The sequence below is a fragment of the Orcinus orca genome, chromosome X, assembly GCF_937001465.1.
Source record: "Orcinus orca chromosome X, mOrcOrc1.1, whole genome shotgun sequence".
NCBI lineage: Eukaryota > Metazoa > Chordata > Mammalia > Artiodactyla > Delphinidae > Orcinus > Orcinus orca.
The window spans coordinates 62,973,642-62,995,159 of record NC_064580.1 but is presented as its reverse complement, the minus strand read 5'-3'; the positions used below and the strand labels follow the sequence as shown (position 1 = coordinate 62,995,159).

The window sequence follows — 21,518 nt, the reverse complement described above, 5'->3', positions numbered from 1 at the left end:
AGCACCCATATCCTTGCCTGGCCATCTTGTAAAGGCATAACACATATTTATTAAATAAATGAATAATAGAAGAATGAATCCTTCTTTTCACCTATCAGCTGCTTTCTATATCTAACTAGCATTGTATTTAAGAGCAGAGTCAAAAGACAGGCTGCTTGTGTTTGGAACTCAGCTTTACCACTCACAAGCTGTGTAAACTTGTGTAACTTATTCAGTCTTTCTTGTGCCTCAGTTTCCTTATCTATAAAGGGATTTTAATAATGGTATACACTACCTAACAAGGTTGTTGTGAGGATTAAAAGAGTTAATATATGTAAAGCGCATACAACAAGGCCTGGCACTCAAGTGCTCTATTAGTAATAGCTATTGTTCTTTTTTATTTTTTTAAATTTATTTATTTAATTAATTTATTTTTTGGCTGCGTTGGGTCTTAGTTGCTGTGTGCAGGCTTTCTCTAGTTGCGGCGAGTGGGGGCTAATCTTCGTTGCAGTGCGTGGGCTTCTCATTGCGGTGGCTTCATGTTGCGGAGCACAGGCTTCAGTAGTTGTGGCACGTGGGTCCAGTAGTTGTGGTGCACGGGCTTAGTTGCTCTGCAGCATGTGGGATCTTCCCAGACAAGGGCTCAAATCCGTGTCCCCTGCATTGGCAGGCAGATTCTTAACCACTGTGCCACCAAGGAAGTCCCAGTAGTAGCTATTGTTCGCATTCTGCCTCATCCATCTCTCCATTTACCTATTCTGAACTCTCCCACAAGGCCTCATTATCTTATTTCCGGTCTGTGAATGTGGGTGACTCAGTGTAATCTGCAGATTAGGAAGCAAAGGTTTTTTTAAAATTTTTATTATGGAAATTTTCAAACATGCAGAGAAGTAGAGAGAAGAGGATAATGAACCTCTGTAACAAGCTTCAACAATTATCAACATTTTGCCAATCCATGTTTATCTGTCTCTCATTTTTCTCTCTACTGGAGTATTTTAATGTAAATCCCAGGTGTCATATCATTTTATCTGAGAATACTCCATTATGTATTTCTAGCAGATAAGGGCTTTAAAACATGCAACAATACCACCATCACACTTTAAAAATTAACAATAATTAGGGAAGGTTTAAAAAACTCCATTGCCTTGAGAGAAGCAGTGAGAATTCAAGCCCTTGCTTTGGGGGTAGATGTGAAATGAGGAACAGCCAAGAGAGTTAATAAAAGTAAAGTGCTTTGAACAGGGCCTGACACATAAATGGAATATAGTAGTAACTCATTTTTTTTTAATTAATGCTTATGGAGTACTTATTTGTTTGAAAAGGAATACAAAAGAAAGAAGAGAAATAAGCATATATTTTTCATTCCCTGGTCTCTAAAGCAATTCAGTACACTTAATTTATTTAATCACTTCCCTGATGAATCATAGGAGGATGGCGGTCTGAACACACTATACTGATTTGTAACTGCAGTAACTGGGGCTATTGGCTACACAAGCATATCTCTGAAAAAGATAGTTCCAGGAGATTTGAGATGGGGCCCTTGGCACTGGATTTGTTTTTTTTTTTGAATTTTATTTAATTTATTTTCTTATACAGCAGGTTCTTATTAGTTATCTATTTTATACATATTACTGTATATATATATCAATCCCAATCTCCCAATTCATCCCACCACCAGCCCCCCTGCCACTTTCCCCACTTGGTGTCCATATGTTTGTTCTCTACATCTGTGTCTCTATTTCTGCCCAGCAAACCGGTTCATCTGTACCATATTTCTAGGTTCCACATATATGCGTTAATATACGATATTTGTTTGTCTCTTTCTGACTTACTTAACTCTCTATGACAGTCTCTAGATCCATCCACGTACTACAAATGATCCAATTTCGTTCCTTTTTATGGCTGAGTAATATTCCATTGTATATATGTACCACATCTTTTTTTTTAAAGAATTAATTTTATTTATTTATTTATTATTTTTGATTGCGTTGGGTCTTGGTCGCTGCACATGGGCTTTCTGTAGTTGTGGCAAGCAGGGGCTACTCTTCATTGCGGTGTGAGGGCTTCTCATTGCAGTGGCTTCTCTTGTTGCGGAGCACAGGCTTTAGGCACACAGGCTTCAGTAGTTGTGGCACACAGGCTCAGCAGTTGTGGCTCACGGGCTCTAGAGCGCTAGCTCAGTAGTTGTGGCACATGGGCTTAGTTGCTCCATGGCATGTGGAATCTTCGCAGACCAAGGTTCAAACCCATGTCCCCTTCATTGGCAGGCCGATTCTTAACCACTGTGCTACCAGGGAAGTCCCTACCACATCTTCTTTATCCATTCGTCTGTCGATGGGCATTTAGGTTGCTTCCATGACCTGGCTATTGTAAATAGTGCTGCAGTGAACATTGGGGTGCATGTGTCCTTTTTTTTTTTTTTTTTTGCAGTACGCGGGCCCCTCACAGCTGTGGCCTCTCCCATTGTGGAGCACAGCCTCCGGACGCGCAGGCTCAGCTGCCATGGCTCACGGGCCCAGCCGCTCCACGGCATGTGGGATCTTCCCGGACCGGGGCACGAACCCGTGTCCCCTGCATCGGCAGGCGGACTCTCAACCACTGTGCCACCAGGGAAGCCCCGCATGTGTCTTTTTGAGTTATGGTTTTCTCTGGGTATATGCCCAGTAGTGGGACTGCTGAGTCGTATGGTAGTTCTATTTTTAGTTTTTTAAGGAACCTCCATACTGTTCTCCATAGTGGCTGTATCAATTTACATTCCCACCAACAGTGCAAGAGGGTTCCCTTTTCTCTACACCCTCTCCAACATTTGTTGTTTGTAGATTTTCTGATGATGCTCATTCTAACTGGTGTCAGGTGATACCTCATTGTAGTTTTGATTTGCATTTCTCTAAGAATTAGTGATGTTGAGCAGCTTTTCATGTGCATCTTGGCCATCTGTATGTCTTCTTTGGAGAAATGTCTATTTAGGTCTTCTGCCCATTTTTTTTTTTTTTTTTTTTTTTTGCGGTACACGGACCTCTCACTGCTGTTGCCTCTCCCGTTGTGGAGCACAGGCTCCGGACGCGCAGGCTCAGTGGCCATGGCTCACAGGCCTAGCCGCTCCGCAGCATGCGGGATCTTCCCAGACTGGGGCACGAACCCATGTCCCCTGCATCGGCAGGCGGACTCTCAACCACTGCGCCACCAGGGAAGCCCCCATTCTGCCCATTTTTTGATTGGGTTGTTTGTTTTTTTTTAATATTGAGCTGCATGAGCTGTTTATATATTTTGGAGATTAATCCTTTGTCCATTGATTCATTTGCAAAAATTTTCTTCCATTCTGAGGGTTGTCTTTTCATCTTTTTTGTAGTTTCCTTTGCTTTGCAAAAGCTTTTAAGTTTCATTAGGTCTCATTTGTTTATTTTTGTTTTTATTTCCATTACTCTAGGAGGTGGATCAAAAAAGATTTTGCTGTGATTTATGTCAAAGAGTGTTCTTCTTATGTTTTCCTCTAAGAGTTTTATAGTGTCTGGTCTTACATTTAGGTCTCTAATCCATTTTGAGTTTATTTTTGTGTATGGTGTTAGGGAGTGTTCTAATTTCATTCTTCTACATGTACCTGTCCAGTGTTCCCAGCACCACTTATTGAAGAGACTGTTTTTTCTCCACTGGTTTGTCATAGATTAGTTGACCATGTGTGCGTGGGTTTATCTCTGGGCTTTCTACCCTGTTCCAATGATCTATATCTCTGCTTTTGTGCCAGTACCATATTGTCTTTTTTTCTTTAATTAATTAATTAATTTTATTTATTTATTTTTGGCTGTGTTGGGTCTTCTTTGTTGCTGCACGTGGTATTTCTCTAGTTGCGGCGAATGGGGGCTACTCTTCATTGTGGTGCACAGGCTTCTCATTGCGATGGCTTCTCTTGTTGCAGAGCATGGGCTCTAGGCACGTGGGCTTCTGTAGTTGTGGCTCACGGGCTCAGTAGTTGTGGCTCGCAGGCTCTAGAGCACAGGCTCAGTAGTTGCGGCGCATGCGTTTAGTTGCTCCACAGCATGCAGGATCTTCCCGGACCAGGGCTCAAACCCGTGTCCCCTGCATTGGCCGGCAGATTCTTAACCACTGCGCCACCAGGGAAGCCCTACAATATTGTCTTTTTTTTTTTTAAATAAATTTATTTATTTATTTATTCATTTTTGGCTGTGTTGGGTCTTCGTTTCTGTGCAAGGGGCTTTCTCTAGTTGTGGCAAGCGGGGGCCACTCTTCGTCACGGTGCACGGGCCTCTCACTATCGCGGCCTCTCTTGTTGCAGAGCACAGGCTCCAGATGCGCAGGCTCAGTAGTTGTGGCTCACGGGCCTAGTTGCTCCGCGGCATGTGGGATCCTCCCAGACCAGGACACAAACACGTGTCCCCTGCATTGGCAGGCAGATTCTCAACCACTGCGCCAGCAGAGAAACCCCCATATTATCTTGATTACTGTAGCTTTGTAGTATAGTCTGAAGTCAGGGAGTCTGATTCCTCCAGCTCCGTTTTGTTCCCTCAAGGCTGCTTTGGCTATTCGGGGTCTTTTGTGTCTCCATACAAATTTTAAGATATTTTTTGTTCTAGTTCTGTAAAAAATGCCACTGGTAATTTGATAGGGATTGCATTGAATATGTAGATTGCTTTGGGTAGTATAGTCTTTTTCACAGTATTGATTCTTCCAATGCAAGAACATGGTATATCTCTCCATCTGTTTGTGTTATCTTTGATTTCTTTCATCAGTGTCTTATAGTTTTCTGAGTACAGGTCTTTTACCTCCTTAGGTAGGTTTATTCCTAGGTATTTTATTCTTTTTGTTGCAATCGTGAATGGGATTGTTTCCTTAATTTCTCTTTCTGATCTTTCGTTGTTAGTGTATAGGAATGCCAGAGATTTCTGTGCATTTTGTATCCTGAAACTTTACCAAATTCATTGTTTAGCTCTAGTAGTTTTCTGGTGGCATCTTTAGGGTTCTCTATGTATAGTGTCATGTCATCTGCAAACAGTGACAGTTTTACTTCTTCTTTTCCAATTTGTATTCCTTTTATTTTTTTCTTCTCTGATTGCCATGGCTAGGACTTCCAAAACTATGTTGAATAATAGTGGCGAGAGTGGACATCCTTGTCTTGTTCCTGATCTTAGAGGAATTGCTTTCAGTTTTTCACCATTGAGAATGATGTTTGCTGTGGGTTTGTCGTATATGGCCTTTATTATGTTGAGGTAGGATCCCTCTATGCCCACTTTCCGGAGAGTTTTTATCATAAATGGGTGTTGAATTTTATCAAAAGCTTTTTCTGCATCTATTGAGATGATCATATGGTTTTTATTCTTCAGTATGAGTGGTAACTCTTATTTTGATCTTCTTTTTATTCTCTCCGTTTATCCACTCTAAATCCTCCCCAACCTCTCTGAATGTGTGTGAACATTTACAGAGGAGGACTAGGAGTCATGGGTGGCAAGTTTCCTAGGTCATTGGCACCCTGTGGTGGGAGCTGGCACTCCAGAAGGCACTGAGAAGGGCCCAAAGGAAGCAGCTACTGCAGGACTGAGGGGGAGGGAAGGAGAGCTGGAGGACTTTGTGTTTAAAGAGGGGGAGTCCTGTGGCTGTGTGAAAATGGCACTGAGAAAAATCCAGTAGCCTAAGGGCAGGTAAGCAGGAGGGTTGGTCCTTTTATCTAATGATCAGGGCGTTTGGAGATCACTGTCCCAGGGAAACAGACAGGGAGCAGCATGGCTCCTGAGGGCCATCCTTTTAGCTTTTCTCCAAAGCCAACATAGGGGCAGTTGCCTAAGGCAGCAATCAGGGTTCTGCTTTGCTTCATCCTGGGTTCTCAACAATTCCAAGGGTATGAGTGATGATGGCAGACACTGAGCCAAAGCACAACTAGAGATGGCCTTCCTCAGACTCAAGATAAAGATTTTTGTGCTCGTATCTCTCTCTTCAATGGAATTCTCTCCACCAGCCCTTCTTCTCACCACCCTCATCCTTTGGGTACCCAGGGCACCTATACACTTGACTCCCCACCCCCCATCCCCAATTCAAACTTGCCTCCAGGAGAAGAAGTGCTTCAAACACTTCAGCAGGGTAAACAAGCTCCTTCACAAACTGGCTTCCAACTAACCCTGAAACCTCATTTCCCACCACTCCCCTCTTCTTTGCAGCAATAGGCAGTGTGACACTGTGAATGAGCACAGATTTGTGTTCACATAGACTAGGTATGGAATTCTGGCCCTACCATTTCCCAGCTTTGGAACCTTAGGCCAAGTCAATTTATTTCTCTGAGCCTCAATTTTCACATCTGAAAAATGGGGATAGTAGTGGTATACTAAAAGCCCTCTTAACAGAGGGCCTAAAGTCACATGAACATATGACTTAAAGTCATATAAACCAGGAAAGTAGACCACCTTCTTTAAGTTCCCTTTTTAACTCTGGTTGCTGGTAGCTTGTTAGCTCCGTATTCCTTACCAGGACCTCCTGTTTTAAGATAACTCACGCAAGTGGTTACTATGGTGCCTGGCCAGGGCGGGTGGTTTCAGTCGGTGTTTCCCTTAACACTAACGTTCTATGAAATTTACAAAAAGCTTAAAATCTTCTGGATATGTGATAGGCGTATGACTGGGTCAATAGGTGAGTTTTCAAATACTGAATGTTAATTAGTGCCTCGAGGAATCTTAATGTCCATGTTCTTGCCAGCATGTGAAAAAGGACAATTTTTGTTGGCTCACAAACCTATTTAGCATTGCCCAAGGAAGCCACTTAAACTCAGTCACCACGTTACCTGAAGCCCTGAGCTCTGCCTTTGAAAATATGACTGCATCTCAGTTGGAGCTTCTGAAGAAATGGTGGTGACCATACACAACAGCACTACTTATTTCTCAAATGAGACTTTTGGCTTGGTTCTTGAAGACTCTTCTTTACTGTGAGTTTAAATCACGAGGACTATGCCTCCTAGTGTGTATGAATTCAAAACACGCTCGGTACCAGACGTTGGCGATCAGGGAAGGGAGGATATTTGGGGATCTAGGCCGTGGAGGAGGTTTCTAAGGGCCACTAAAACGACCGAAATCATATCAGGCGGTCTACTCCACTCACAAGGATATCACACGCACACAAGAATTCGCCGCAGCGTGGTTTGGACTAGATTGAAAATGCAAGAGACGACAAGAGGACACAACCCAGCCCCCGCCACGGGCTCAGCTACCTCCTCTACACCCCGCCAAGCGCGCGTAGGCGCATGCGCGCGACCTTCGTGGGCGGGGCTCAGGCGGTGGCGCCGGAGCTCGTGCAGTGGATTGGCCGGCCGCTACACTGTCCGTTGGCCCTGCCCCGCCTCCACGCGCAAGGCTCATGCGCAGGGCGGGAACGAGGGAAGTTCAATCCGCGGTCGAGATACACGGAGCCCGATCTGAGGGTCATGGAGGCGTCCCGAGGGTTTGCGGAAGCTGGGGCCTTAAGCCCAGAGCAGGCTGCCCGTTACCTGAGGTACATTTGGGTCGCTGGGCGGGTCTAGTTCACAGGCCCTGGCCGGGAGTGGGTGTGGGTGTGGGGTCCCTTGGACCCTCCCAGGGGCCCAAACTGTTGAGGTGGAGCCTTATGAGACGCGCGGCCGTGTTCTCGGAGGAGGCGTGGTTTCTAAAGCCTGGGGAGCCCCCGATGCCCCGGGTCAAGTAACTCCGGTATGAACTCCTTAAGAGCCAGAACTTCAATCGATCCAGGCTTCCTCGGGTCTGCAGCTTTCAAAATCACCATTTTTTTTAACATCTTTATTGGAGTATAATTGCTTTACAATGGAGTGTTACTTTCTGCTTTATAACAAAGTGAATCAGCTATACATATACATATATCCCCATATCTCCTCCCTCTTGCGTCTGCCTCCCACCCTCCCTATCCCACCCCTCTAGGTGGACACAGAACACCGAGCTAATCTCCCTGTGCTATGCGGCTGCTTCCCACTAGCTATCTGTTTTACATTTGGTAGTGTATATATATCCATGCCACTCTCTCACTTTGTCACAGCTTACCCTTCCCCCTCCCCATGTCCTCAGGTCCATTCTCTACATCTGGGTCTTTATTCCAGCCCTCCCCCTAGGTTCTTCAGAATCTTTTTTTTTTTTTAAGATTCCATATATATGTTAGCATACGGAATTTGTTTTTCTTTTTCTGACTTACTTCACTCTGTATGACAGACTCTAGGACCATCCACCTCACTACAAATAACTCAATTTCGTTTCTTTTTATGGCTGAGTAATATTCCATTGTATATATGTGCCACATCTTCATTCATTCATCTGTGGATGGACACTTAGGTTGCTTCCATGTCCTGGCTATTGTAAATAGAGCTGCAATGAACATTTTGGTACATGACTCTTTTTGAATTATGGTTTTCTCAGGGTATATGCCCAGTAGTGGGATTGCTGAGTCGTATGGTAGTTCTATTTTTAGTTTTTTAAGGAACCTCCATACTGTTCTCCATAGTGGCTGTATCACAAAATTACCATTTTGAAATCCATTTTCTTTTAATAAAGATTGGTAATGCCTTATGATATTATTCTTACTAAATTTAAATATTTTCTATTATTCAATTTTATGTTTATAATTTAATGTATACATTTTCAGTCAAGGTTCAACACTCATTTCTGTTTGGAACTAGCTTTTTAAAATTATTTAAATATATATTAATATATCAAAGATTTAAAATTCTTGTTATATATGGTAAAATATTTTCCTTTTGTAGTTTTTCAATGATTTTTGTGTATGCTGTGCTTTAATATACAAAAATAAACATTAATTTTAAGATACCCCCCTACAAAAGCCTTTCTTGGGTTTTTCCAGTCTACCAAGCCCCAGGCCTAGGGTATACAGAGAGGAGTAAAACACTGTCCCTGCCCCCAAACTGCTTATAATCTAGTGGTGGAAAGGGATAGGTAGACCATAATTGCTATATTGTTTGATAAGTGCTGTAAGAGGTACAATGTGCAAGGCATACTACAGGAGGGAATGGCCAACTACAAGGATCAGTGAGCTAAGGGAAGGGCTCACAAGAGGAGACATTGGTGTTGAGAAACTAATCATTCACCAGATGGCTAAGGGTGGAGGACATGGTGATGTGGGAATGAGCATTTAAAATTTTCTTTAAATTATTATAAAATCAACATAAAATTTACCATCTTAACCATTATTTTTTTTAAATTTATTTTTTCTGGAAGTGTTTTTATTTACAATGTTGTGTTAGTTTCTGGTATATAGCAAAGTGATTCATTTATACTTATAGTCTTTAAAATTAAAAAAAATCTTTTTAAATTGAAGTATAGTTGATTTACAGTATCGTGTTAGTTTCAGGTATACTTTTTCATATTCTTTTTCATTATGGTTTATTACAGGATATTGAATATAGTTCCCTGTGCTATACAGTAGGACCTTGTTGTTTATCCATTCTATATATAATAGTTCGCATCTGCTAATCCCAAACTCCAAAAATGCGGAATGCTTCACGAATTTGCGTGTCATCCTTGCACAGAGGCCATGCTAATCTTCTCTGTATTGTTCCAATTTTAGTATAAGTGCTGCCAAAGTGAGCACCCATTTTAACTCTTCTTAAGTGTACAGTTCAGTGGTATTAAATACATTAACATTGTTGTTCAACCATTACCATCATCCATCTCCAGAACTCTTTTCATCTTGCAAAACTAAAACTCTATACCTATTAGACAAGAATTCCTCATTCTTCTCTCCCCCAGCCCCTGGCAACCACCATTCTACTTTCTCTGTGAATTTGACTTCTCTAGGGACCTTATATATAAGTACAATCATACAGTATTTGTCTTTTTGTGACTGGTTTATTTTTTATTTTTTTAATTTTTAAAATAAATTTATTTTTATTTTTGGCTGTGTTGGGTCTTTTTTGCTGTGCGCAGGCTTTCTCTAGTTGTGGCGAGCAGGGGCTACTCTTTCGTTGCGGTGATCTGTCTTTTCATTGTTGTGCCTTCTCTTTGTTGCAGAGCACTGGCTATAGGTGCGTGGGCTTCAGTAGTTGTGGCATGTGGGTCCAGTAGTTGTGGCTCATGGGCTCTAGAGCGCAGGCTCAGTAGTTGTGGCGCACGGGCTTAGTTTCTCCAAGGCATGTGGGATCTTCCCGGGCCAGGGATCGAACCCATGTCCCCTGCATTGGCAGGCGGATTCTTAACCACTGCGCCACCAGGGAAGCCCACGACTGGTTTATTTTATGTAGCATAATGTCCTCAAGATTTATCCATGTTGTGCCATGTGACAGGATTTCCTTGCTTTTTAAGACTGAATAATGTTCCATTGTATGCATAAGGTCACATTTTGTTTATTCATTTATCTGTTGATGGATATTTGGGTTGCTTCCATCTCTTGACTATTGTGAATAGTGCTGCTGTGAATGTGGGTGTACAGATATCTCTTTGAGCTCCTGCTTTCAATTCTTTTGGGTATATATCCAGAAGTGGGATTGCTGGATCATATGGTAATTCTACTTTTAATTTTTTGAGGAACTGCCATACTGTCTTCTATGGCAGCAGCACCATTTTACACTCCCACCAACAGTGCCCAAGGGTTCCAATGTCTTCACATTCTCTTCAACACTTATTCTGTTGTTGTTGTTGTTGTTACTAGCCATCCTAACGATATTGAAATGGTATTTCATTGGGGTTTTGATTTGCACTTCTCTAATGGTTAGTGATGTTGAGCATCTTTTCATGTGCTTATTGACCATTTGTATATTTTCTTTGGAGAAATATCTATTCTAGTCCTTTGCCCATTTTTTAATTGGGTTGCTTGTTTCGTTGTTGTTGAGTTGTAATTCCTTATATACTCTGGATATTAACTTCTTACCAGATGTATGATTTGCAAATATTTTCTCCCATTCTGTAAGTTGCCTTTTCACTCTGTTGATTGTGTCCTTTGATGCACAGAAGTTTTAAATTTTGTTGTAGTACAAAGAAATCAATCGGAGCAGTGGAATAGTTCCATCTCCCTTTCCAAAAAAAAGAATGTTTTAAGGCTGTTAGAAGACAAAAGGTCTTACAGAGGAGTGAAACACATCTTTGGACTGAGTTACATGACTTCCTTAAAGAAGACTTGGGGAAAACAGAGGGAGGAAGTGTGTGGGGGGTAGAGTGCTGGCTTCAGAGTTGGGCCATTTGGGGTTCAAATTATGACTCTGGCACTTGTTAGCTGGGAGGCCTCAAGTAAGTCCCCTGACTTCTGAGCCTCAATTTTCTCATCTGGAAAATGGGGATAAGGCTTAAGACCTTTAGTCCCCCATCCCGTCCTTTCCCTGAGCAAGCAGCTTGTGCTTATTCCCCAGTGTTGCCTAATAGATACGCAGGAGACAGAGCTTTGGAGGAGTAGCTTTATTACTTTGCCAGGCAAAGGGGGACACAGCAGCCTCCTGCCTCGAAAACTATGTGTCCCCATCGCCCCCCCCCCAGGAGGATTTGATGAGTTTTATAACAGTGCTTCCCAAGGTGGGGTTGCTGACAAGATTAGGGTGTGTGTAGGGTCTCAGGTGGTTGTCTCCTAATCTTGATGAGCTTCTCTGGTCCTTTTAATCTTGCTTCAGGTGGTTTCTTGGCTGTTCCCCCCCCCCCCATTGATTAGCAAATGTTTGAATCTGCCCTTTGGAATCCAGGGGAGGTCATGGCCGCTGGAGTCTTGCCTACAAGAAACAGGGGACAAAAAGGCGTCCGTGTCCAGGAGCCGCACGGGCCCTGCTTAGTTTCACGTCCCGCTTTTCTTTGATACTCCTCAGTCTTGAGGAGAACAGATATTGGATGAGAAAAGGGAACGATCGTTTTGGATAAAGATGTTAATTATAAACTCGGCAGGGGACTCAGTTTTAATCCCCACTTTGGTTTTATGTTTCCCCAGATCTTTTAGGGAACGCGTCAACAACCGCTCTGACTACTTCTGCTGAGATGGGGCATAGTCCTGCCTAAATTTTGGGGAATAGATACCAAATTAGAAATATTTGAGTTCCAAGTTCTGGATCTGAGTCTTATATGATTAAGATCTCAATCCCTTGTTCTGCCATTTTGATACAACAGACCAGGTTAGAGGCAAGAGGAGTGACAACTAGAACTTTAGTAGACAGAATAGATCTAATTTCCTTAGGAATTCAGGAGAATATGTCTGAAGCCAGTTGTTTCCAAACCATTCCCTGTAAGGGAGGAAACCCACCAAGGCAATCCCGAAGACCTGGAAGTAGGAAACTGACCACATATCTAGCAGTTAGAATTATTGAAAGAGTCAGCATATGAATCTATAGTTTTGTAGGTAAAAGGTATGAGAAAGGATAAGAAAACAGAACTTTCATTCTGGTTGTTGGAACAAATACTTAAGGTTTCCCAAAGGGTGAGACATCGATTTCCTGCAGGTCTGTTCCTCTGCTGTGGGCAGGCTGGGGGCAGGCTGGGTTCATCGGTTTCAGATAATCTTTTTACTCTAGTGTGATGTATTCATGGTTTAACTCCATCCAGTTTTAAGGAGGTGTGAAAAGTAAGGAGGACATCTTGTATGGCCCCTTCCATTTTTCCTCCAGCTGTCACTCGGGTCCTTGTTTTTTCCAAACCTTCAGCAGCACCTGGTCTCCCGCTTTGAAGGGATGTAAGGGAACTTCCAGGCAAGGGGGAGACCTGTGGAACATAAACTTATGCATAGCAGTTAACAATTGACCAACCTGTTTTACATACTGTTTAACTTCTTTCTTCCTACATTAGAAATGTTTCTCTTTCTTTTTACTCTTAGGAGCTAAGAATGGTCTCCTGTATATAATTTCATAAAGGCTCAATCCTAGCCAGCTTCTAGGGGCCACCAGTATACAGAGGAGAGCAATTGGCAAGACCTTGTCCCATTTTAGATGGGTTTCCTGTGATTCATCTTCTTAGCTTTTCCTGTAGATTGGGGTCTCCATGCTGAGTGAAGTTTCCATTTTATACCTAAAGCTTTATTTGCTGTTTGTGTTATTTCTGCGACAAAAGCAGATCCATTGCTACTCTGAATAGTAGAGGAAAGGCAGTACCTAGAAATAATGTCCTTAAGAAGTGTTTTTGTCACTTCCAGATGCTTTTCCTATTCTGGCTGGAAAGGCCTCTACTCCACCTTGAACCAGGTGTAATCCTCTTAAATCTTTAACCAAAATCTCGTTGAAGAGGGTGGGGGAATTTTTAAATTCTTGTGGCATCCCAGAGTCTGATATAGCTCAGAAAATTCAAGTTTGCAACAATACAGGAATAAATGCATCTGGAATCACATCCACAGTGGTCACCTAGTTTTACCATAGTTACTCCATTTTGACTTTCAAATGCATTCCCCTCCTCAGCGTTAAAGGAGATGTACAATGCATGTCTGAAAGGCCACAAAATAGGCTGCTTTTTAAAGTTAAACCATGCATAGGCCAGAGTGACTTCCTCATACTTCAATCAGTGCAGATTTTTTTTCTTTCATTTCCCCTTTTGATTGCAAGTCTTTCAATAGAAGACGTTGATGATCAAAATATCTATCCCTCAGTGCCAGGGTGATTCAACTCTTCGCCCCAGGTATAGATCATGTCCTTAGGTGCTAGGCCTTCTTTATATTTGCCTAGTTAATCCTCATTGGGGAAACCTGATCAGAGTAAAACTGAACAAGCTCAGAGGTATGTTAAGGAGAAAACGCTTTATAGGCCATACATTTTATCATTTATGCCCAATTGTCACATAAGCATTGTACATGTGCTTTTAGCAGTAGACCTAAAGCAAACAGTGATACATCATGAATAATTACAGTCTGATAACTTTACTAGGTAATTTTTCTTTTCTCCTAAACATCAGGGCAAAAGTGTGACTAACACAATAACTTCCATAAATACAGACTTTAATTAACAGATCTAGAATTTTATATCTATTGAAACATAATCTTTTTCCCTAAAATTACCCTCATCTCCATTGAACACAGCCAAACCAAGACATTTGCTTTCAAAGTAAGTCTATAATATTAAGTAACCAGTGATATTCCAGACCAAAGAAAAGAAAAAACAAAAAAACATTATAACCATATTCACTAGTTCACTCAGTAACCAATCCTTTTGTTAACATTTTATGAAGCCATCAGATTCTCCATTAAGATTTTTTTTTTCTTATCCAGCTCAGCAGTATGATGTGAAATTTATCAGAGATCTATATTTGTCAAAAGGGGTCCTTCACATAAATCTTGATGATGAAGCACTTTGTAAAAGCAGAGTACAATAATAACTGTCTATAAATGACAGAAAGACTTTTAAAAAAAGGGCATAGTTAAACATCTGATTGCAATGTAATCGGTAAAGAAACTTGGTTACAATAACCGGGATTACATTTAATTTAACTGATTACATTTGATTTAACATAACAAATAATCCTAGTTAAATCTTTCTCTCTGAGATGACTCAGGGGCCCTCTGAAGCATCTCAAAGTTAGCTGGAGGTCAAAAGAACTTTTAGAAACTGCCAAACAATACTTATTTACTTAACCAAAGTGAAAAGATTTCAGCGCAAATACAGATCACTTAAAGGCAAAGGAATTTACAAGCTGTTATCAAAAGCAGTATTCCAAGAAAATGTTGAAGGGAGAAACCAAATCTGGTCTTGCCTTAGGCCACTCCCAACAAAATCCATTTATCCAATTAGATTTAATCCAATCTTAGAAAATTCTGATCTTGCACAACTGTAAAAACATGTGCTTTCTTATGGAGAGTATCTCAGGGTGGCACCAAATACCTTTAGTTTCTCTCTCTGCCAAGGTAAGCCAATATTCACTAACTAATGTTTCAGTATCTTATTTTATTTGTAAACGGCCTACTTATTCAATAAACTTCCATCATTTAACTTAACTCTAAATTTTTAAGCTACAAAGCAGCTGAAGAGATTATTCTTAAGTACACATTCCTAAAACAATTATTTCTAAAGAGTTTACCCAAAAGCTCTTATCTCACTTGCATTATTTAACATTGATGACTCTTAAGACATGTCTATATTAATCAAACCAACAAGCTTAAGCCACCTTCAATAGCAGATATCAATTCAGTACTGAATATTTCCCAGATCATGTGGTCCTAAAATTTATCTTGGCCAATTTTCTAGACATTTAGATTTAGTTTGTAAGAGCTTACTTTCTAGTCAATTAAACAGAGCTCATTTACAAGTTAACTTTTACATAAAGACGGAACCAGAGATCTCAGTTTTCCCCCTTCCACAAAAAACGCCTTCTTTCCCTGCCTTTTTCTTCAGTCTCAGGAACTAGAGATGGTCTAGATAAGTGTTCCGGAGGGCCCTGGGGGAGAGAAATAACAATTCCTTTTCATGGGGGCATAGCTGAAGATCTCCTAATTTTGTAAAAATACCCTGGGGGGGCCGTTACAAGATGGAATAGAACTCTGGTCATCCATAAAAATGAAACAGGAGGGAAGGGGGCAGGGAACAACCTTTGAAAGAATGACATAGTCCAAGGACATGACATAAACTGATTAGAACCAAATGGGTCCAAGATGGCAGGACAAGTGGACTTCCACTAGACCTTAAGCCTCAGTATACGCTCATTGTAACACATCAGTAAGCTAAATGACACACCCACAGGCGCCATGACAGTTCCAAGGCCAACCATAAGGATCAAAAAGTGGGCTGTGGGGCTTCCCTGGTGGCGCAGTGGTTGAGAGTCTGCCTGCCGATGCAGGGGATGTGGGTTCGTGCCCTGGTCCGGGCGGATCCCTCATGCCGCGGAGTGGCTGATCCCGTGAGCCATGGCTGCTGAGCCTGCGCGTCAGGCTCCGCAACGGGAGAGGCCGCAACAGTGAGAGGCCCGCGTACCGCAAAAAAACCAAAAAACAAAAGTGGGCTGTGGCCCAATTCCTGGAAATCCCCACCCTTTCCCCAAAAAGCTGGAATATTCCTCCCACTCATTAGCCTATGAAATTACCCACCCCTATAAAAACTGACAACCCCATACCCTGGTGCCTTTCTCACCTTCTGAGGTGGCTCACACTCTGTGGAGTGTGTTTCTCTCTAAATAAATCCACTTCTTACCTATCATTTTGTCACTCACTGAATTCTTTCTGCGATGGGACATCAGGAACCTGAGCTTCTAATCAGCTCGGTGCTTTGTGACCACCTAGAGGGGTGGGATAGGGAGGATGGGAGGGAGACACAAGAGGGAGGAGATATGGGGATATATGTATATGTATAGCTGATTCACTTTGTTATACAGCAGAAACTAACACACCATTGTAAAGCAATTATACTCCAATAAAGATGTTAAAAGAATAAAATAAAGTAAAGTAAATCCATTACTTCTAAAAAAAAAAAAAGAGAACCTGAGCTTCATTAAGTCCTGAAGCCAGGTATGTGATCTCAGTTGGAAGACTGTGGGTTTTGGCCAGGTTCGAGTCCCGGCCTTGTGGGTTCGACTCCCAATCTGAGTTTTGGCTGGGTTTGAGTCCCAGCCATGTGAGTTTGAGTCCCAATCTGAGTTTTGGCTGGGTTTGAGTCCCAGCCATGTGAGTTTGAGTCCCAATCTGAGTTTTGGCTGGGTTTGAGTCCCGGCCGTGTGTTTTCAAGTCCCAGTCTGGGTTTTGGCTGGGTTTGAGTCCTGGCACGTGGGTTCAAGTCCCAATCTGAGGTGCACGGTTTCAACAAGGCTAGTCCAAAAGGGAAAATCCCAACCAACAATTCTGCCACAGGCAAAGCCCGACGCGATAGGGTACACTGGTGTTGTCACATGTGAGCCCTGTTATTCGTCTCAACCAGTCAGTGCAAGTACTGAGACACATACATACAGACAACAGACATGGTCCCACAAACAAAAGATCAGACAAGATGTAGCCCATTTCCACTCCCAGACAGAGGACTCAAAATGGCTCGCAATGATCTGGTAGAATTTTCCCACCCTACACAAGCGAGAGTGGCTCACCCCAAAACAGTACACACAAAAACACAAATGACAGATAGGCTATGGCCACACAGACAGAAACTCAGAGGAGGTATAGTTTAAAAATTCCACTTCCACTCCTGGACAAAGGCTTCCAAACAGATTGGCTCAGTTCTTGAAAGAGAACAAACCCAGAGTTGGCTCTCAGGGGGCCCAGAATGGCTCAATTGCTGCAAGGGAGTGAGGCCAAAGTGGCTAGCCCAGATGGAGTGGAGAGAATTTCCAGCCTTTCCATTCCTGTGACAAAACAATTCTAGCTGAAGAATAGTATAATAATTTAGGCCACCATACAAAGGCCACCTCTCCTCACTTTTAAGAATATACATTGGCTAAACAGAATTAAAATAGATTCATAGCTATAGGTTGACAAATCTGCCAAAATCTTCCTTAGGGGACTGTCAGATGGAGAGGAAGAGGAAGCGCTTCCCATATTGAGTCGAATTAAACAGCTCTGTGCACAAAACTGAAAGCAAAACCAGAATTCTCGCCAGCCAAACGGAAGCCACACACACACAAAACAAACAGCCCGAGGTTCAAACTGGGTTCTAAGTCCCACTAAGCTGGTGGCCTTGGTCCAAGTTGCGCCTTACAAATGGGATCTTCCTAATGGAAAATCCCCAAACGGGAACCAGAGTTCCCCCAAACGGACCAGGTCGAGCGGCCTCGGTGTGCATGCTGGGGGACTTAGCAAAAATGCTGGCAGAGGTGTTGTGACATACCTAATCCTACTTTTCTCCTTCTCCAAAATGCTTTCTCAGAGCAGGAAGTCCGGGCTGATGTGGATAGAAGAGGGGGTGTCCTCAAGGCAAAGGTGGCCTTGGCAGTTGCTAGGGCAACCTCTCTCCCGTTCTCCACCTCCATCTTGGAGTTCCGACTACTGAGATGGCAGTCCGGGTATTATCGGGGCACAGCCCTATGGCAGGGCATCCCTAGTGATCTGGCCTCAGAGAAGTCCTCCAAACCTCTGCTCTCCCGAAGGAGGCTGGCGTGCAGAGAAACCTCCGAGCGTCTGATCAAGCCGAGGGTCCCCACGGGGCTGCCGGCCCACGAGTCAGATACCAGGCGAGCCCCCCAAATTTTGTTGCCGAAAACCCGGCCTCTGTTCAGTGCCGAATAGAAATGTGGAGGCAGAGCTTTGGAGGAGTAGAAAGGGAGTAGCTTTATTACCTTGCCAGGCAAAGGGGGCCACAGCGGGCAGCGGGCTCCTGCCTCAAAAAACTATGTGCCCACCCCCCCACCCCGAGGATTTGATGAGGAGTTTTTTTTTTAATTAACTTATTTTTATTTATTTTATTTTTTGGCTGCATTGGGTCTTTGTTGCTGCACGTGGACTTTTCTCTGGTTGTGGTGAGCGGGGGCTACTCTTCGTTGTGGTACACAGGCTTCTCATTGCAGTGGCCTCTCTAGTTGAGGAGCATGGGCTCTAGGCGTGCGGGCTTCAGTAGTAGTGGCACACGGGCTCAGTAGTTGTGGCTCCCGGGCTCTAGAGCGTAGGCTCGGTAGTTGTGGCACATGGGCTTAGCTGCGCCGCGGCATGTGGGATCTTCCCAGCCCAGGGTTCGAACCCGTGTCCCCTGCATTGGCAGGTGGATTCCTAACCACTGTACCACCAGGGAAGCCCTGATGAGGAGTTTTATAACAATACTTCCCAAGGTGGGGTTGCTGACAAGATTAGGGTGTGTGTAGGGTCTCAGGTGGTCCTCTCCTAATCTTGATGAGCTTCTCTGGTCCTTTTAATCTTGCCTCAGGTGGTTTCTTGGCTGTTTCCCCCCATTGATTAGCAACTGTTTGAACCTGCCCTTTGGAACTCAGGGAAGGTCATGGTGGCTGGAGCCTTGCCTACAAGAAACAGGGGACAAAAAGGCCTCTGTGTCCAGGAGCCCCACAGGGCCCTGCTTGGTTTCACCAACACTGCCTCTCATGCTGGTACCTGTCTCACTCACTCCACATGCTCTCTTATGAGCATACTCAAATGGTCTCTTTCCCACCTGCCTAACAAGCACCCCCTTCTCTCGCAATCATCATCTACTCTCACAATCCCCACCTTTCTCACATTTCTCTGTCTCTCCTGACATTCCATCTCTCATGAGCCCTCAACTCCCCCAATCCCTATTTTATTTCTCCTAATCTGTCTCAATCTCTCTCATCCTCTTCCAAATCCCCCCAAACCAAAACCGCCTCGCACAAAGCATCGCCTTCTCTACATTCTCTCCCTTCTCTCTTGCTCATAATTCTACTCCTTGGCACAATCCTGCTCTCACAGTTTCTCTGTCTCTCTTTCTTCCTCCCTCTTTCCTCACTTTTTTGTCCCTCTCCTTCCCTGTTTCTTTGCCTCTCCTGTCCAAAAGATGAAAGTGAACTGAGACTTGCTGTCATACACTCTCTGCACGTTTTCCTTTTGCCACACCTTCACCTTCTGTCGCATACAGTGACTCTGTCACACACTCTGTGTCAGTCATGCTCTCCCTTGGTGATCCCCGCCCACCAGCTCCTCTCTTGTCTACCGCCCCCTTGTGCTCTCTGTACCCCCTGCTTGCTTCCACTCTGTGTTGTCCCTCTCCCCCTGTTGCCCCCTTTCTCTTCTTCTGGCATTCCCTCCCTCCCTCTCTCCCTCCCCTGCCTCTGTCTCTTTCTGTTGTCCATTATCTCTTTCTCTGTGTCACCCACCTCTGTCACCTGCTCTCCCTCTCTGGCACTCATAGTTCTCTCTTTCTCTCTCATTCTCTCCTTCTCTCCCATTATCTCTCTGTCCCCTACCCCCCCCTCCTCTCTGTCACCCACCTGTTCACACTCTCAACTACCTGCTCACACTGTCGTCCATTCGTTCTCACCCACTTACTCTTTGTCTCTCTGTCAGCCTCCCCACTCTGTACCTCTGTACCCCCTTTCTTGTCACCCACCATCTGTCACCTACACTCTACCTCTATTACCCATTCTCTTTCTGTTACCCACTCTTTCCCTGTTACCCACTTTCTTTCTCTGTTACCCACTCCCTTATTCAGTCACCCATCCTCTTTTTTTCTCTGTCACTGTATCATTCTGGGTCCAATCAGGAGGTAGAAACCATGCAGTATATTAAAACAGGAATTTTAAAGTAAGAGTTATTAAATTGATAAATGAGTAACTATAAGAAATAAGGAAACTCCATATGGTGCCCTAGGGCTAAGGGAGAGTACCCAAGGAAGGACAAACTTGGAAGGAGGCCCTCTCCCCAAGGCTGAGGTTCAGACCTCCTTGGAGAAGGTATAGTTCAGCCCACTGGGTAGCAGAGAAGTGTGCTGGCTTGCCCAGGCTGGAGCTGGTCTGCACTCCCTGGGCTCATAGGAAGCAACCTTCTGGAGTGCAGGTGGGGAGCAGGCTAGCAGCAACCAATGGTGTAGGAGTGCAGAAGGAGTGGGACCTGGGGCACAGGCAGCTGCTGGGGAGGCTGGTTCCGATGTAGAGAGGGCTGCAAGAAGGTTATCGCCAGGCCAGGTGGAGACTTCAAGATCGTTGAAAGACTGCGTGTTCTGGGTGGGTGGCTGTGTGTCACTTGGTTGACCCCCTGTGCAGCGGCAGCTGGCAACTTCAGGAGAGCCCCCTCCTCCTGCAGTGTCCCTCAGGCGTCCTCTACTGAGAAAGCTTAACATCATGCTGGCTGTAGAGGAGAGATGCTTAAAGGAATTCTATCATTATCACAGAGCAGGTACTGAGGGATGAATTTGGAACTGAGAGGCAATAAATGATGACTGGCAGAGTTATCTGACCTCTACTTATCTGTCATCCAACCTCTCTCCCATGTCACTCACTGTGTCACCCTCTCTGTTACTCACTTGCTTGTACTCTATGTTGTCAACTCTCTCTTGCTATCACCCATCTGCTTTCTATTCTCTATGTCACCCACTGTCTTCTATCATTCTACTCCAACTGCTTTTGTCAAGGTCGACTTTCATAAATCTAATGGTCAGTTCATAATCTTCCTCTTCCTTGACTCACCAGTAGTACTTGACAGAATTGATCACTTCTCCACAAAATGCTAGACTCATTTGGCCACCAGGACCCCTCACTCTCCTGACTTTCTTCCTACCTCACTTGTTGCTGCTTCTTAGATTCTGCTGATTTCTTCTCATATCCCCAATTGCTTTTGCTTTTTCTTCTAATGTACTTTATTTAAAAAAATTTTTTGAAAGTTTAGTTTTATTTATTTATTTATTTTAAAATTTATTTATTTATTTATTTTTGGCTATGTTGGGTCTTTGTTGCTGCTCATGGGCTTTCACTAGTTGTGGCGAGCGGAGGCTACTCTTCGTTGTGGTGCATGGGCTTCTCATTGTGGTGGCTTCTCTTGTTGTGGAGCACGGGCACTAGGTGCGCAGGCTTTAGTAGTTGTGGCTTGTAGGCTCAGTAGTTGTGGCTTATGGGCTCTAGAGCGCAGGCTCAGTAGTTGTGGTGCACGGGCTTAGTTGCTCTGTGGCATGTGGGATCTTCCCAGACCAGGGCTTGAACCTGTGTCCCCTGCATTGGCAGGTGGATTCTTAACCACGGTGCCACCAGGGAAGTCCCTTTTTATTTTTTAAAAAATATTTATTTATTTGGCTG

The 21,518-nt window shown here is 43.6% G+C and overlaps 1 protein-coding gene, 1 long non-coding RNA gene and 1 other non-coding gene across 3 annotated transcripts in view; 1 reads left to right on the top strand and 2 right to left on the bottom strand.

The window, feature by feature from the left end:
* Positions 1-7,346: 7,346 nt before the first annotated feature.
* The window catches only part of ERCC6L (ERCC excision repair 6 like, spindle assembly checkpoint helicase), a 50,315-nt gene continuing 36,143 nt past the window's right edge, over positions 7,347-21,518 (top strand). The window contains exon 1 of the mRNA XM_012538966.1: positions 7,347-7,464. Coding sequence (XP_012394420.1) covers positions 7,397-7,464 — 68 coding nt within the window. The 5' untranslated portion in view covers positions 7,347-7,396. The remainder of the gene's footprint in view (positions 7,465-21,518) is intronic.
* Positions 9,455-9,561, bottom strand: LOC117198678 (U6 spliceosomal RNA). The gene has a single exon (XR_004479898.1). It is a non-coding gene; the product is annotated as a U6 spliceosomal RNA (small nuclear RNA).
* Positions 13,641-19,420, bottom strand: LOC117198672 (uncharacterized). Its single transcript, XR_007474954.1, has 2 exons — positions 17,660-19,420; positions 13,641-16,124 (listed from the first exon to the last, which is right to left on the bottom strand). It is a non-coding gene; the product is annotated as an uncharacterized LOC117198672 (long non-coding RNA).